The sequence below is a fragment of the Strongylocentrotus purpuratus genome, unplaced genomic scaffold (genome assembly GCF_000002235.5).
Source record: "Strongylocentrotus purpuratus isolate Spur 01 unplaced genomic scaffold, Spur_5.0 spur5_contig_870, whole genome shotgun sequence".
NCBI classification, from domain to species: Eukaryota; Metazoa; Echinodermata; class Echinoidea; order Camarodonta; family Strongylocentrotidae; genus Strongylocentrotus; species Strongylocentrotus purpuratus.
In genome coordinates this window covers 346,213-362,329 of record NW_022145580.1, presented here as the reverse complement: position 1 = coordinate 362,329, position 16,117 = coordinate 346,213, and the positions used below count along the sequence as shown (strand labels likewise).

Below are 16,117 nucleotides of genomic sequence, written 5' to 3'. Positions count from 1 at the left end.
ATTGATCAGTCCTTCCATTATATTGGTCCAGTCATTGAAAGGACACTTGTGTCTTATCTCCTTCTGCTTCTTGCTTTTTTTTCTTCTAGATTTTTTCCCCATTTGATGGGAGGAGAACACAGACCTCCTCCATGAAGAAAGTGCATGCCATTTAAATTGTGCAATTGATATAGAAAATATAATTATATTCAGGTTGTGCAATGATGTACATGTAATTGTGCTCCTTGTCTTGGACTTGTAAAAGTGGATTTGGATGTAGGGCTAAACAATATTTTTAATTTTCGGCTTTACGTATGTTCTCGAGTTTTCATCTGATAACTGATGAATTTGGGGAGATCGCTTAGGTGTGTATCTGTCAAGAACCTTATTTTCTTTCTTAATATTTCATGATGTATATTGCATGATGTAATAACTTTGTCATTAACCTGATGTTGATTTTGATATATTGACTATTTTGTAATACACTGTACATCGATTTGGGGGAGAACGGACTTTACCTTTTATGTTTTAAAGTAGCTGTGTTTGCGTGTTATAACCCTCTGATTTCATCGAATTTCATTGAAAGAGAGGTTTCCTTGAAGCAGTTTATAAGTTACAGCTGCTTAAGAATACTTGCTGCATAATGTAATAATCCATTAGTGTATGCATCATTGAATCACCCAAAATTTCAATATGGTGGAGGGACGAAAAGTCTCTTGTAGTTTTGTTTTACATCAAGTAGCATTTTCAAAACTGAGTACTGACAAGATAGCTCCTAATGGTTGGCTATAGTTTGCCCAGTAAAAGTGGTGTCTGCATTTAGGTGCTGTGTTTTGATATAATTTAAGTATGTGCCGGAGAAGTAAATAATGTAAAAAGCTATAATAAAGTTGTTTTAAAGAAGCAATTTCTTCTATATTTTAATTACTATACTCATACTACAGGTAGTCCTATCCTCTAGCTTTCTCAGTGACCAGGGTAATGTATGTAAACCACTTAGAGACATCAAAAATGTTTAGTATTCAATTGAAGTCCACCCTGATGTAAATTTTTTTCTATAATAGAAGTAGAAAAATGAGAGGATCAGGTCAGTGAAATTCTGATTCAAAAATATGAAGGTTTATGAATTTTGGAAATTGTCATCAAACGCATAGTGGCATCTCTGTGACATATCTTGTGAGCTCCCCTACCCTTCGCTCTGTACATAACATGTCATAAATTTTAATTTTCTTCATTATTGATGATGGAATAGACTTGTCCATACAGGGGTTGAATATAGAAACAGATTCGCAATAATGTAGTGGTTTAGCGATGGTTATTTTACCTGACTGCTAAGAAAGCATAGATGCTTGTTAGTAAGTAACCAAGGACCGACAGCTTTAAATCCTCTCCGAAGGACCTGGTAATGAGAATTAATGCCTTACCAAAGGGCACTAACGCATCGACTTGGTTTCGAACCCAGGTTGCCGGATCACGAGACCACTGCTATTCCAACTGAGCTATCGCGCCCTTGGGTGCATGAAAAACTTCTTTAGAGAAAATAGACATGTCTTGATTTTTTTTTGGTAGTACATAGCAAATGGGAGGAGAGACGATTCGCCAAAGAATTGCTAATTTGTGTTTGATTGATTACTTTCTTTTATTTTAAATCAGGGCCTGATCCTCTCATTTTTCTGCTTCTATTAAAACCAAATTAATATCAGTCAGGGTGGATTTCTCCTGTAAGTGCTATATAAAACCAGAATATTATTATCATCATCTGTTGTTTTGTTTTTGTTTTTGCTCAAAGTTATAAATACAATGTTATTTTTTTAGTGTCCAAAGATGCCAGATATAATAATTGTTCGAATTCAGAATATACCTTTTTAATAAAACTCTTTTATCAATACAATATTTTTTGAAAACTCTGTGAGTTATACTGTATTGATTTTATGCGAAAGACGTCATGTTCTAAGTGTTATTGTTCCCGGCTGTGTGACAGGGAGTGTAGAGTGAATGGTCCTGGTGAAATTTGAAATGTTGCTGGTATTTGGACGAAGTGGTGGAAAGTCTAAGAGAGCAGAATGTCTGCTCAGAGCCAGAGAAGGTGTGAAACTTAAATCATTTGATTCAGTGTTAATGTCCTTTTGGCTCTGAACAGACGATGTAAATTACAGAAACACATTTAATGTTTTACAACAGTTCCATTAAAAACTATTCACGACAAGTTATAAAGCTCAGGCCTCTATTCCGAACAAAAGTTTTGTGATTGGTTTCGTCAATTCCTAGTAACCCTCTCCCGTCCATTGCATCAAATACACTGCCAAGTTAAAATACTAAATAGCAAATTTGTTTTGCCTTTGCAGTATGACCCATTTCTATCTATACTTTTTGTAATCTTCCCTCCTTTTATATATCCCTAAGCAATTTGTAGGAAGTTTGTGTATAAACTCATAACTTTCATTTGATATTTCTGTCTCGTATTAAAAAAGGTTACAAAACACATTATCCAGAGACCATGGTCGAAAGAATATAATAATTATTGTTAAAGGTATAGACCGGTAGTGGTAAAATTGCAGTTCAAGGGTTTTGGTTGCAAACCATCCATTCAATATTGTTTAAATATTTCCTTCAGGTTTAGATGGCAAAACTTAAACCTAAATTGGCAAAAAAAAGAAATATATGCCCAAATATTCAGTGATGGAGTGCATATCTATATCATTCGCGATATCTATCCAGGCCGGATCGATATGATAATTTACCAAATATATCAATTAGTAGGCGGGAAAATTTGTATCATCATGTATTAGTCAAAACATATTCTTTCACATGATTGGTAATAGAAGCTTTCATTTCATTTTGTGAGGGGGGGGGGGGGCGTTTCCAAAACTGGTCTATACTTTTAACAAGTGAGCTTGCTCTGTCGAACACCTTATGAATCCACATTTCTAGTTAATGGTGATGGATATTCGAGTGAAGTTACTTTAGCAGTATTAGTATCAAAACATAATCAAAGAAATCCAACACAGCAAAGCTCAGCAAAAGACGATTTTATAAAGAAAGTGTGACCATGAAGTTGAAAGTAGCAACTACCGATCTCATATCAGTAGGGCAAACAGAGAGGGCGCTTTTCAAATTCAATTTGGTTAATTAATTTTAAAAATATGTTATTAATGGTTATATGTTTCAAGATTGATTCTAAAAATACTTCATGATATTAACTATCATTCTACGAAGTTTGAATCATTAATTCAAAGGGAGGGGGGGGGGGGGGGGGGGAATAGAAATGAACATCTCAAACAAGACGATATTATCTTTTGGCACTGTAATCCTTTGTACGTACTCATTTTTTGAGCTCGGAAGAAGCGTAGACCGCGACAGATGTTGTACAAATCGTTTGACTCACGAATGTTGATACCGCCAAGAAGTGTATATTATGCCATTTAGTTTAAAGGTAAAATTCGCATAGCGCTTACATTTTTAAAAGCCTTTCTGTCCCTCTGATTATTATGTAAATCCATATTCCAATTTAACCAAATATTTTGAGAATAAAACCCAAATGCTTCTCTCTGGTTTAAGCTAGACATAGAACACTTTGATGAAAATAGTTTTATTTTTTTGTTGAGGATCAAGTATTTCATCTGAAAAGAAGATTGGACACCGGTACGACCACGGTGGGATTGGGGGGGGGGGGGGGCACTAACAAAAGCGTTTAAGCAAATTATTCAAATGGTAGATTCTTGACATTAAAGGTAGTGTTAATTATGAATACAACAATGACTTTGTTAAGTAAATGAATGGAAAGGATTCCAATTTCTTTAAGCCAGTTATTAGAACACTCCTTATATATCTCCTCATATTAAATCTTATCTCCATATATTTTATCCTGTTGAGTTTTATTTTCTTAATAATTTGTATATACGTATTATATTCTATAATTATGTATAATAAAATTCTTATTTTGCGCAGTCACTAAATGGCATTCTCTTCTCGTTTTAAAAATGGGGAGGGTGGAGGGACTATATAGTTCTACGATTCTGAAGGTTCAAACACAGCAGCTAATGGTGTCAAGTGAGTCGACTCGACATTTAAAGGGCTCGTACGTGTATTCATTCACTAGTATTTTCTACTTATATTACTATCAATACTTATACTACTACTAATACGACTACAACTACTACTACTGTTGTACTACTACTACTTCTTCGACTATACTAATATACCACTATTACGCTACCACTAATATCGCATTGTTACTACTACTACAACTTCTACTACCACTCGGCGAAGCATCTTTCAAAGTGTGGGGGGGGGGGGGTGTACCAATAAAAAGGTTATTTTCTGGAGAAAAAAGGTGCACCTACAAAGGGAAACCTTACAGCGAAAATATACAATTATTTTGTGTCATTAGTATATAAACCCCTACATTGTGATTACACTATCTGGGATGATTTCCATATTAATCTCTTTATCCAAATGGCAAAGATCACTTATGAAAAAGAAAAGGAGCACGTGTCAAATTAAAAAAGTGATATTTTCAGAAATAAAAATGGGGCCCTTCCTGCACCTGAAAAGGGGTACTTAGCAGAGATTTAAAAGGGACTAATTAGAATAGAAAAGGGGCATATAGTACAAAGGAAAAGGGGCAATTATGACATTTGAAGGGAGCACTAATTAGAAGTCAGAGGTGGTAAGAGGCACTTATAAGAATGTGGAACGGGCACTTATTAGAAATAAAAATGGGCTCTTATCTGAAGCAAAAGAAGGGGGCACTTTTCCTATGTAAAATTGGCACTTTCGGGTACTTGAAAATGTGGAGGCGGGTTGCATTGATGGGTACTGTGTCCCCCTGTCCCCACCCCCTGGTGCGCCGCCACTGCTTCTACTATACTACTACTATTACTTCTTTTATGCTAGTACTACTACTTCTTCTAGCCTACAACTACTACAATTTATTACTACTACTTCTACCACCATCACCATCACCACGACCACCCCACCACCACCACTACTACTACCACTGCTGGTACTACTTATTCTTATTATTATCAATCTTTAATTAGTGAGCTTCAAAATGTGCATCGTCAAACCTTGGACTGAGGTCATCTTGCTTTCCAAGAAAGATCGTTTTCCCCTTTCAAACATAATTTCAAAAAATGTTTCTCTTTTCTGAAACCATTTTTAATAAGAAAACTGTAACATGACAATCATGCCGAGGCAAGCGTTAAACATTGCGGATTGTTCCTTTAAAACAGCGTCCGCGATGGTGCGCAGCCTTAATCCTAGTCTTATTCGAGACACGAATATACACATTCGTTATTCGAGACCCGAATGTACACGCCGTGAAACGCACGAAAAGAATAAAATCATTGAAAGAAGTAGATAGGGCGTAACAGATTTCTTCTACCCTGGAGAAATGCCTTATATTGGAATAAGAAACCAGATAGACTACATTATTACCAAATTAGAAAATATAAAGTCGTTCCAGAACTGCAGATCGTACTGCTTAGCTGACATTGGGTCAGACCACAATCTAGTACTGGCTAATGTGAAGTTCTCACCCACAAAGACCAAGCGAATGAAGAGCCTCCCGAAAACCTATGACGTGGGCAGATTTAATGACTCTAACATTGTAGAAGCATTCAAAGCCAGGATTGGAGGTGCCTTTGAACCACTACTTCAGCTCCCAGACACAGATGTGGATGAGCTGAGGAAGAAATTCAGAGATACAACCAATAATATCTCAGAGGAAATTGTAGGCTTCAAAAGGTCGAGACAAGTTAAAGGTCTCCCAGAGGAGGTTTGTAAGGCCTGTGAACAAAGGAGGAAAGCCAGAATCCTCATGATGAACAATCCCTCGGACTGCAACAAGAAAAGCTACACAAAACTCAATAAAGCAGTTAAGTATGAAGTGAAGAAGTGGAAGAAGAAAATTCTTGACACGGAGGTGGAAGAGATGGAATTAGCTCACGCGAAGAACAACAGTCACGAGCTCTTCAAGAAGGTGAAGAAACTATCTGGTGAGAGAGACAAAATGCAACCTGCCGTGAAGAACAAGGACGGCATCTTAAAGACTGCTCCCGCAGATGTGTTGAAATGCTGGGAAGTACATTTTAGCGTTCACCTTAACACGCAATTTCCAAGGGACGAAAATGCTCTTTTGACCATACCTGACCCACAACCTACAGATAACCCAAGTGAACCTTTCACAATTGAAGAAGTAGAGACGGCAATAAAACTATTGAAGAACAACAAGGCCTGCGGGTGGGACAAAATAGCTGCCGAAACTCTAAAGGCTGGTGGACAACCAATGAGACAACTCCTGCTCAAAATAATAAATGCAGCATGGTCGGAAGGTGTAACCCCGGAAGACTGGAGCAAGGGTCTTATCACTCCAGTGTTTAAGAAAGGAGACAAGCTGGATCCATCCAACTACAGAGCTATAACTCTACTCTCCATACCCGGGAAATTTTTCTGTAGAATGGTCCTCATGAGAATACAGGGAACCATCGAGAACCATCTGACTGAGGAACAATGTAGATTCAGAAGTTGTAGGGGCACCACAGATGCTGTGTTTGTCCTTAGACAAATCATCGAAAAGGCCAGAGAAAGAAGAATACCAATCCACTTGAACTTTGTTGACTTTAAAGCAGCATTTGATACCATATGGCGAGAAGCTCTCTAGAAATGTCTGCGTTCCATTGGAGTGGACAAGTCCTTAGTTGACCTCATAGAGAGCATGTACAAACAAACCAAATGCTCTGTTATGGTGAATGGAAAGATAACTGAATGGTTTGATGTCATAACTGGGGTAAGACAAGGCTGCCTCCTCTCTCCAAGCCTCTTCAACCTATTCCTGGAATATGTGATGAAGGACATCCAACAACTAGATAGTGGAATACAGATGGGTGACATGCGTATCAACAACATCAGATATGCAGATGATACCACCCTTATGGAACTCGTATTTGAAAACCTCCAAATCTCAACAAATGAACTGGAGAAAGCACGTAGAAGATGGGGTATGAAAATCAATGCAACAAAATGCAAAGTCATGACAGAGGATCAACAAGATATTTCACTTAACAACACCAACATTGAGAAAGTGGAAAAATTTGTCTTTCTCGGCAGCACAGTTCCATCTATAGAAGAGGACGTGAAGAGACGTACAAGACTTGCTGCTTGGGCATTCGGAAGACTGAAAAGTGCCATCTGGTCCAACCAAGATATTTCTAGGAGACTCAAAGTCAGGATCTACAGAGCACTTATCCTCCCTATTGCCACATATGGAGCAGAATCCCAGGTCGAAATTCCATTAGGATCCGATCCTATTGGACCATCAGAAACCATTAGAGCTATTGGTGTCTAATGGTTTCAATAGGGAAAGTGAAATGATGGACCCACAGAAACCATTAGAAAATATCTATTGGACCAACACAAACCCACAGAAAAAATGCTGATGGACCAACAGAAAGCTTCTATTGGACCAGCATCCACCCATGTCTTCTATGGGTTTCTGTTGGTCCATTACTTTCTTCTATGATGGGTTTCTGTTGGTCCATTAGATATTTTCTATGGGTTCCTGTTGGTCCACTAGAGATCTTTCTATGGGTTTCTAATGGTCCCATATTCTGAATTCCCTATTGAAACCAATAGTCCAACGGCTTCTATTGGTAAATCAATAATGATCAATCAAAATCAATTTTAGCAACTGTCCACCAAAATAAAGTATATTCTAATCTCAATTGCATTAACTCCATCACATAGATCACTTGAAGTGAGTTTAAGAATATCCTTTATTTTAACAGAATGCTTGTACTATTCTTTATAATAAACATACATGAATTGTTTCTTGGTTAGTATTTTATAGTAATCATTATAATCAATATATCTATTGCTAAAACGTGAATGAAATTGTAACATGATTAAACAAATAATCTATTGGTCATTAGTTGCCAAAAGAAAATAAAAATCACAAAATTGATGTACATTGTCATAAGTTGCTTAAAGGTACTATGTCCCATTTGCAGGCCAAAAAATGAAAAAGTTAAAATCCAACTGCATTTGAAAGATAATACTAATTTAGAACTTCCCTAAAAAAGGTGGGGCTTGAAAATGTCTTCAAGTGGGAAAATAACGACTATTAGTTGTCAAATCGACTTTAGGGCTATAGAGCCCAAAAGTAATAGTCTTGATTTTCAGACAATAATTGTACCGAATGGTCATACGTTTTATGCTGCGCACAGATTCAATCAGTTTAATCTTGGCCATCACAAGAAGTGGGTTATTGATGTAGACAAATGCTCATGTACCCTTTACAACTCTTTTCATGTATGTTATTACCAAAGAAGAAAAAAAAGCCAGTCAGTCACTCAATAGTGTCTGACGGTGAAGTCTAGCAAGTAAACGGGTTTCCTTGCATAATTTGAATATGAGGACGTTGCTAACGTTTAAATTTCACAGATAGAACATACATGACATATTCATAATTCCTGCAAAGTTCTACAGCATTTAAGGTTGGCTGCAAAAGGGACATAGTACCTTTAACAAATTATGATAAATTTAATTTTCTGTGAACACGTATAAAGTAATCATGAATATGCATGAGATAGATTTAGCTGTTGGTTTCTATTGGTTTCTATTGGACCTATTGGTTTCTATTGGTCCTATTGGTCCTATCGGTTCTATTGGTTTCTATGGGTCTTATTGGTTTAAAGTGGTCCTATTGGTTTCTATTGGTCCTATTGGTCCTATTGGTCCTATCGGTTCTATTGGTTTCTATTGGTCTTATTGGTTTCTATTGGTCCTATTGGTTTCTATTGGTCATATTGGTCCTATTGGTTTCTATTGGTCTTATTGGTTTCTATTGGTCCTATTGGTTTCTATTGGTCCTATTGGTTTCTATTTCTATTGGTTTCTATGGGTGATATTGGTTTCTATTGGTTTCTGATGGTTTGAATGGTCTCTATTGGATTCAATTCTATGGGTCCAACAGAAACCAATAGACTCCAACAGAAACCATTAGAGACCAATAGAATTTTTCTAATGGTCTCTATTGGTCTCTATGGGATTTTCGACCTGGGATCCTGGACTCTCCGAAAGTCTGATAGAAATAAGCTTGAGGTATTTGAAATGAGGTGTCTCCGGACCATCCTTGGAGTTCACCTAATGGACAAGATAAGGAACGATGCGATCAGGCAGAGACTGAATGTCCCAAGCACCATAATAATTATGCGAGGAAATAACCAAACGTCGCTTGAAATGGTTTGGCCATGTTTTACGCATGCCGCATCACCGCCTACCATACCAAGCATTCCAAAATGACTTTAATGGACGCAGCCCACGGGGACGCCCTCCAAAGAGATGGAAGGACCAGGTTCAATGCGATGTGGGATTATCCACACAAGAGGCAGAGCAACGAGCCCAGGACAGATCAGACTGGAGCATGATTTCTCGTAGGGGAGCAAGGGGACACACCGTCCTATGCACCTAAGTCAGTAAGTCAAGGAATAAGAAATGATTTTTGTTTCCTCAGTCGATCAAGTTTGACAGTCAAACTATCAGCCTCCCTCCATATTATGGAGGGAGGCTGAAAAGCAATATCTAGACCCATGCACATGGTCATTGCACTTACTTGTCCATATCACTTTTGATTGTTCTTCTCGTTTTGTTAAATTGTATCCTTCTATAGCATTCTTTTAGAAATATAATGCAATGTTTTTATCCTTGATGTTCAGAAAACTTATTTCCTAGCTTATTCAATTTTCTTAATTTTATTAGGTGAATATATAGTGCATAACCAATATTGTGGAGCTAAAGAGGTCCATGTCAAAATAACCAAAAAGTGGACTATTTCTTTGAGTTGGTTTGATGGATGGATATGTTTTCATAAAAAAGAAGGCCAATTTCTTCTTCATTTCTTTATGCGGATAATAATTATTGTATGCATCTCAAACAAAACAAAGACAAATGAAAAATAAAACACGTTCCTATCATATTTTTTTAAATAAGTATATAACTACTACATTAATTCAATGACATGAAACATATTCCGAGCTTGACGATTTAACCGCTGACGATCCGGGGGGGGGGGGGGGGGTAATGAATGAGCCCTATTATTGTCGTTGGTCAATTCGTGTGAAAAGAATAAGGCGGGCGGGGTATGGGAGGGGCTCGTATCATATAATTTTCATTAAATTGCCCTTTCTCTTTATTTCTTTGCGTCTTCTTTTCCTTGCTTACCACTCTCCTCTTTGAAAACGTTTTAACGCCTCTATATAAAGGTGGAGAGGGGGAGGGGGTGGGCGGTGAATAAGGCGAGTTTCGCACAAGGAAATGCTAGGGAAGTAGGGAGGTTTGAGAGAGGTCGTACCGTGTTATTTCCACTTTCCCTCTTCCTCCAAAATATTTTTTCACTCTCCAATTTGTAAGGATCATTGTGTCACCACTGTGAAGCGGAAAAAGGTGCCCGGAGAGGGGGGGGGGGGGGGGGGGGCATGTGTCACAAAGTTAATTAAATGTAAGTAATAGAATGAATAGGGCAGTTGAGTAGGGGTGTGGGAGGGGGTTGTATACTGTTTTTTTCGCATTGCCTTGCCCTCCCTCCCTCCCTTTCCCTATTATTGCCCTTAATATTTTCTATAAAATAATTTGTGATAAAATAACAATCTAAACTTTTATAAAGCTTAAAAATCATTCGAATTATGCGGATGCAGCTCGAAACCGACAGGCACTAATGCCAACCGCGGTTGTCGAGCTCTTTGACCAGACAACAGTATTTGTTTAGCATTAGGAAAACTATGGCACGCCACAGCCGTCATAATTGGTCGAGTTTACAAAAAAGCAGTCGAGTTTACAAAAAAGCAAACGAGTTTACAAAAAAGCAGTCGAGTTTACAAAAAAGCAATCGAGTTTCCAAAAAAGCAGTCGAGAAAAAAAAAAAGCAGTCGAGAAAAAAAAAAAAGCAGTCGAAAAAAAAAAAAAGCAGTCGAGAAAAAAAAAAAAAGCAGTCGAGAAAAAAAAAAAAAGCAGTCGAGAAAAAAAAAAAAAGCAGTCGAGAAAAAAAAAAAAAAGCAGTCGAGAAAAAAAAAAAAGCAGTCGAGAATAAAAAAAAAAAAAGCCGTCGAGAATACGTGTCTTCACGGTTGTTTCATCGCAAAGCATGCCGGGACATAATTCTAGTACATTTTTACCTTCGCCGTGATCAGCTGTCCCGTTGCAAACAACGGGATTCTTATCGAAGCAACATCTTAATCTTGTACATAATCCGCTATTCTGCAGTGATTTTCTTTCACTCCAGTATCATTTGTACGGTAAGAAACCAAAGTTTGTGTTTATTCATTTTTATGACGAATAAAGCTGATAATATGACGTAATGCATGAGAGTGGGCCGGGGTCCAACTTTAGTAAATGTAGGCCTAGATCTTGTCCCGTATGTTTAAATGTGTGTGCATTTTAAGTAGACTGATTGCCTTATAAGCTCTTAAACACTCGTGTTTTAGGTAGAAGTTAACCAAATTTACAGTAAAATGAGACTTATGTCTCAGGAAATATGAATAGGTCTAGATCCTATAAACTATACATAATTGATATTGGAATAGGATCTACTAGAATGGCCGACACGACAGTTAGATATGGTTTTTTGTTGTTGTTTTAGTTTTAAGGGCGTGTGTCATTCAATTATGAATATTTACGTTGTGGTGATGGCAAATGAATTAGTCTAGGCCCTAAATGTAAAAAAAAGTAAAAAAAGAGGCCATGAAAACGATAGATTTGTCGATCTGGATCTGGATATAATAGTCTGATATCGATGACGATTCTTTTGTTACAATTATTCTTGTGGTCACAAACTTAAATTTGATTGCCTTTCTCCTTTTAGTTGCAGCATCATCGAACACGATGACCAATGAATCAGAAGATGACGTAGATGTTACTAGAAAGCTCATTTCACAATGGACAACAGAAGTGCTACGTGACTTTCTACAAGGAGGAGACTCAAGCTTGTAAACCGAGGAGTCATTATTTTATGGGTGTTCTCTGCCGGCTGCCTTGACGCTGGGGGTAGCTTTTGAGCCATCCGAGTTTAAGACTGAGAGGAACTGGACAATGGATGGATAGGACGGGGGGGGGGGGGGGGGTAGGAATGCAGAACTGGCCTACTATGTACACGTATGTACCTACTGGATAAGGACCCTCCATCACTAGAGGGAAAAATAATGAGAGACTTCAAAGAGGGGAAGGCATATAGTTATTTTGCCTTGTGAAAAAAAATAGATTTAGCCCCTAAAAAAGCGTTCCTTCGGGTATCAAAATGATGACAGGTGAAACCTCACAATTGTAGAATTATTATCTGTAATGTGATTTCCAAACCATGTGACAGCCAATGGTGTATGTTGTAAAGGTATTGTAAAAGGCATTGTTTAACACCAGGCCCCCCCCCTACTCCGAGAACAGACGGACCCCATGCGTGTTACCAAAATGTCCGGTAAAGGGGTACTTTTCGTGTGACAAAGTCCGGCCCGAGAATTGTACAAAAAGGGGTGTATTAACTTTTCACCCGGAGATTTCTTTAAAAAGGGGGTATTTTTTCTTTTTTTCTCTTATCTCTTTGGACTCCTGAGAAATTATTCTGAATTTAGGGGGTACATTGAGCATTTTTCATGATTTAGGGGAGTCTCCAAGGCAGGAAAAGCCCGCGAAAGGGGGGTTCGGATATGTTGGCAGTCCTCAGATAGGGGGTGCTTTCAAAAAGAGGGAACAAGCATATGCGTACCCTAAATAACACTGAGTGGGGGGGGGGGGGGCGGGGTTTAACAATGTTTAATTTGAGATTGACGTATGGCCCTACGCGCTACCAGTGTCTGCGATATGGTGTATTAATACTGAAGCCCTAACAAAATCATGCTTCAAAATGATCAAGAAGTGCCTCAAAAAAGTAAAAATCTTTGATTGACCCCTTTTACCATACTCGTTTTCCTCAATAGACTTGTAGTGTTATGAAAAGCGTTTGACAAACACAAAATTTGGTTTCGATTTCCAATCGTAAATATCTTGATAATCAGACAGGCGATCGGATTGTAAAAGTCATTGAGTTCTTGACTGACCTAAAATTATCATTGCAGCATGAGCTAAATCCAGGATTTTGATTCAGAATCTGAGATAATGTTACCGGATCCCTTTAAATGCGTTTGCATTAAAGGTGGTACCCCCCCCCCCCAACTCAGTGTTATTTAGGGTACCCACATGCGTGTTCCCAGCACCCCCCCCTTTTTTTTTAGCATAAGTCCCCTGTGTTAAGTCAATACGGGTAGATTTTGTTTCTTTGTTATACAAGCCTTTTCAGCACCCCCCCCCCCCCTTCTCAGCAAAAGTCCAGTGTGTAAAGTCAATACGGGCAGATCTTTTTCATTGCAAAACTCCAGAGAATCCAAAACTCTGCTGCCAGGCTCTGTTCACTTTGATGTACATGTACGGTATATGTATTGTAATTTGTAGGTTTATTCACACTGTTTTGTTTGTTTAATAAGTAATTGTTTATCAGTCTATTTTTGTTTGTTATAGCGCTTAGAGATTTTGGTGGTAAGCGCTTTAAAAGTAGCGTTTTTTTTATTTTAATTTTTTTAATTTTGTTACGAGCCAGAGATTTTGGGAACACGCTCCCTGTTGATATTGATCTCATGGTTATATTTATTTTATAAATAAAATCAAACAACACAGTGTGGGTTGTAGATGACTACTAAGCAATCATTACTGTATGTAGGACGCTGAGTTGAAGTTATTCATGATTTATTCAAGAGAGGAAGGTCAGACAGACCTGACGTTTAAAATATTTAACAAGAGAAAATTCATAGAAACAGAGAGAGAGGCATTGAGAGAGATGTCGACACTTAATGAAAAAGAGTGATAATAAGGAGAGAGAGGGGGAGAGAAAGAGAGAGAGATGGAGAGGGTGGGAGAGATAGACAGGGAGAGCAAGAGTTAGGTGTGAAAAGGAAGATCAAGAGAATGAGAGATTAAATTTTACAAATTTACATGTTTCCATGTACCTTTTCTTAATTTATATTATAATGGGAACGATATAGTGATGGTCTTTGCTTAATTTTAGTTTGCTTTCTTTCCTCTAGCCTTGTATTCTAATTTATTATTTTAATTTAGTAAATGTTGTATAAATATAATTTTGATTTCTATCTCTTTCCCTATGTCATAGCCTTGTTCTTGCTCTCCCTTCCTTATGTTAGTCTATCTCTCTTTCTCTCTCTCTGTAATGATAACCCCTCTATCAATCTTTTCTTCATCAACTCTTGATATATTCCTCCTCTTCTCCTTCTCGTTCATCATCACGATCATCATCATCATCTCAAAACTGTATTAATCAATCTACATGTATAAGACTCCTGAGATTGATCAATACAGTTCTTATAATATAAGACCATTATGTACAAACAATAAACCATATGGTCACAATCATTTAATAAACAGTGGTAAGAACAATTATTCCAACTTGATGGGCAACAACGTAATCTCCATTTTCTCCTCCTCGTTCAAATATTGGCTTCTTTTTCATTCTTTACTCGTGTTACTTCTCTATCTCTCTGACTACAGTGTATACTCACAAGAAAGTAGAATCAATGGGCGGGTTTGACATGAACCAGTCTAGAAAATGAACTAAATTTATTCAAGTATCAAATACATTTTGAATTTCAGACAGCTTTCTCCCAGGAGATGAAACAAATGTCTCCCTAACCAGAAACTGGCAAAATAACTAAATGCCTTCCCCTATTTGTTGTCTCTCATTATTCTTCCCTCTAGTGATGGAGGGTCCTTATCCAGTAGCACACAAATGTCTTTATACATAGTAGACGGCCATCTCTGCATGCCTTTCTTCCCCCCCCCCCCATCCATCCATCGTCCAGTCCCTCTCTACCTCTCTACCTCGGATGGCTGAACAGTACCCCCAGCGTCAGGGCAGAGAACACCCATAAAATAATGACTCCTCAATTTCCAAGCTTGAGTCCCCTCCTTGTAGAAAGTCACGTATCACTTCTGTTGTCCATTGTGAAATGAGCTCTCTCGTAGCATCTACGTCATCTTCTGATTCATCGGCCATAGTGTTTGATGATGCTGCAACTGATAAATAAAAGGAAAAAGACAATCAAATTTAAGTTTGTAACCTCAAGAATAACGGTAACAAAAGAACCCTTATCGCACTAGATCATGGGGAAACATTTTTGTGCTAAAGGGTGACCCCAACAAGGTGACCTTGCCATCAGCTGAACGAAATATCGGTCTGCCAAATGTTCATATTTTCGGGAAAAAATAGGTGCTCTAACCGACCCCCCCCCCCCTCTCATTCACCGGCTGGCTGAGTCGATGTGAAATTTTCGGCACGATTTTCAAATGTTAACCCCCCCCCCCCCCCCTCGAAAAAATCCTTCATACGCCCCCGTCATGTAGATCCTCAAGTAGACCTCATCAATACATAGACTATTATATTCAGATCAAGATCGACAAATCTATCGTTTTCATGGCCTCTTTTACTTTTTTACATTTACTAATTGCCATCACTATCTAACTGTCAGCCATTCTAGTAGATCCTATTCCAATATCAATTATGTATAGTCTATAGGATCTAGACCTATTCATATTTCCTGAGACATAAGTCTCATTTTACTGTAAATTTGGTTAACTTCTACCTAAAACACAAGGCAATCAGTCTACTTAAAATGCACACACATTTAAACATACGGGACTAGATCTAGGCCTACATTTACTAAAGTTGGACCCCGGCCCACTCTCATTACGTCGTATTATCAGCTTTATTCGTCATAAAAATGAATAAACACAAACTTTGGTTTCTTACCGTACAAATGATACTGGAGTGAAAGAAAATCACTGCAGAATAGCGGATTATGTACAAGATTAAGATGTTGCTTCGATAAGAATCCCGTTGTTTGCAACGGGACAGCTGATCACGGCGAAGGTAAAAATGTACTAGAATTATGTCCCGGCATGCTTTGCGATGAAACAACCGTGAATGTATGTATTCTCGACGGCTTTTTTTTTATTCTCGACTGCTTTTTTTTTTTTCTCGACTTCTTTTTTTTTTTTCGACTGCTTTTTTTTTTTCTCGACTGCTTTTTTTTTTTTTTCTCGACTGCTT

General features: G+C 37.9%; 1 protein-coding gene and 1 long non-coding RNA gene across 2 annotated transcripts; one reads left to right on the top strand and one right to left on the bottom strand.

Annotated features, from left to right (window-relative positions):
* Window positions 1-5,374: 5,374 nt before the first annotated feature.
* LOC105436543 lies at window positions 5,375-6,643 on the top strand. Its single transcript, XM_030976260.1, has one exon. The coding sequence runs from the start codon at window positions 5,375-5,377 to the stop codon at window positions 6,641-6,643; it is 1,269 nt and encodes a 422-aa protein (XP_030832120.1).
* Window positions 6,644-14,592: 7,949 nt separating this feature from the next.
* On the bottom strand, window positions 14,593-15,868 carry LOC115920586. Its single transcript, XR_004062416.1, has 2 exons — window positions 15,818-15,868; window positions 14,593-15,084 (listed from the first exon to the last, which is right to left on the bottom strand). It is a non-coding gene; the product is annotated as an uncharacterized LOC115920586 (long non-coding RNA).
* Window positions 15,869-16,117: the final 249 nt, after the last annotated feature.

Excerpts from the sequence above, each read along its gene's own strand:
- LOC105436543 (XM_030976260.1), top strand. The coding sequence starts at position 5,375 with ATGCCTTATATTGGAATAAGAAACCAGATAGACTACATTATTACCAAA.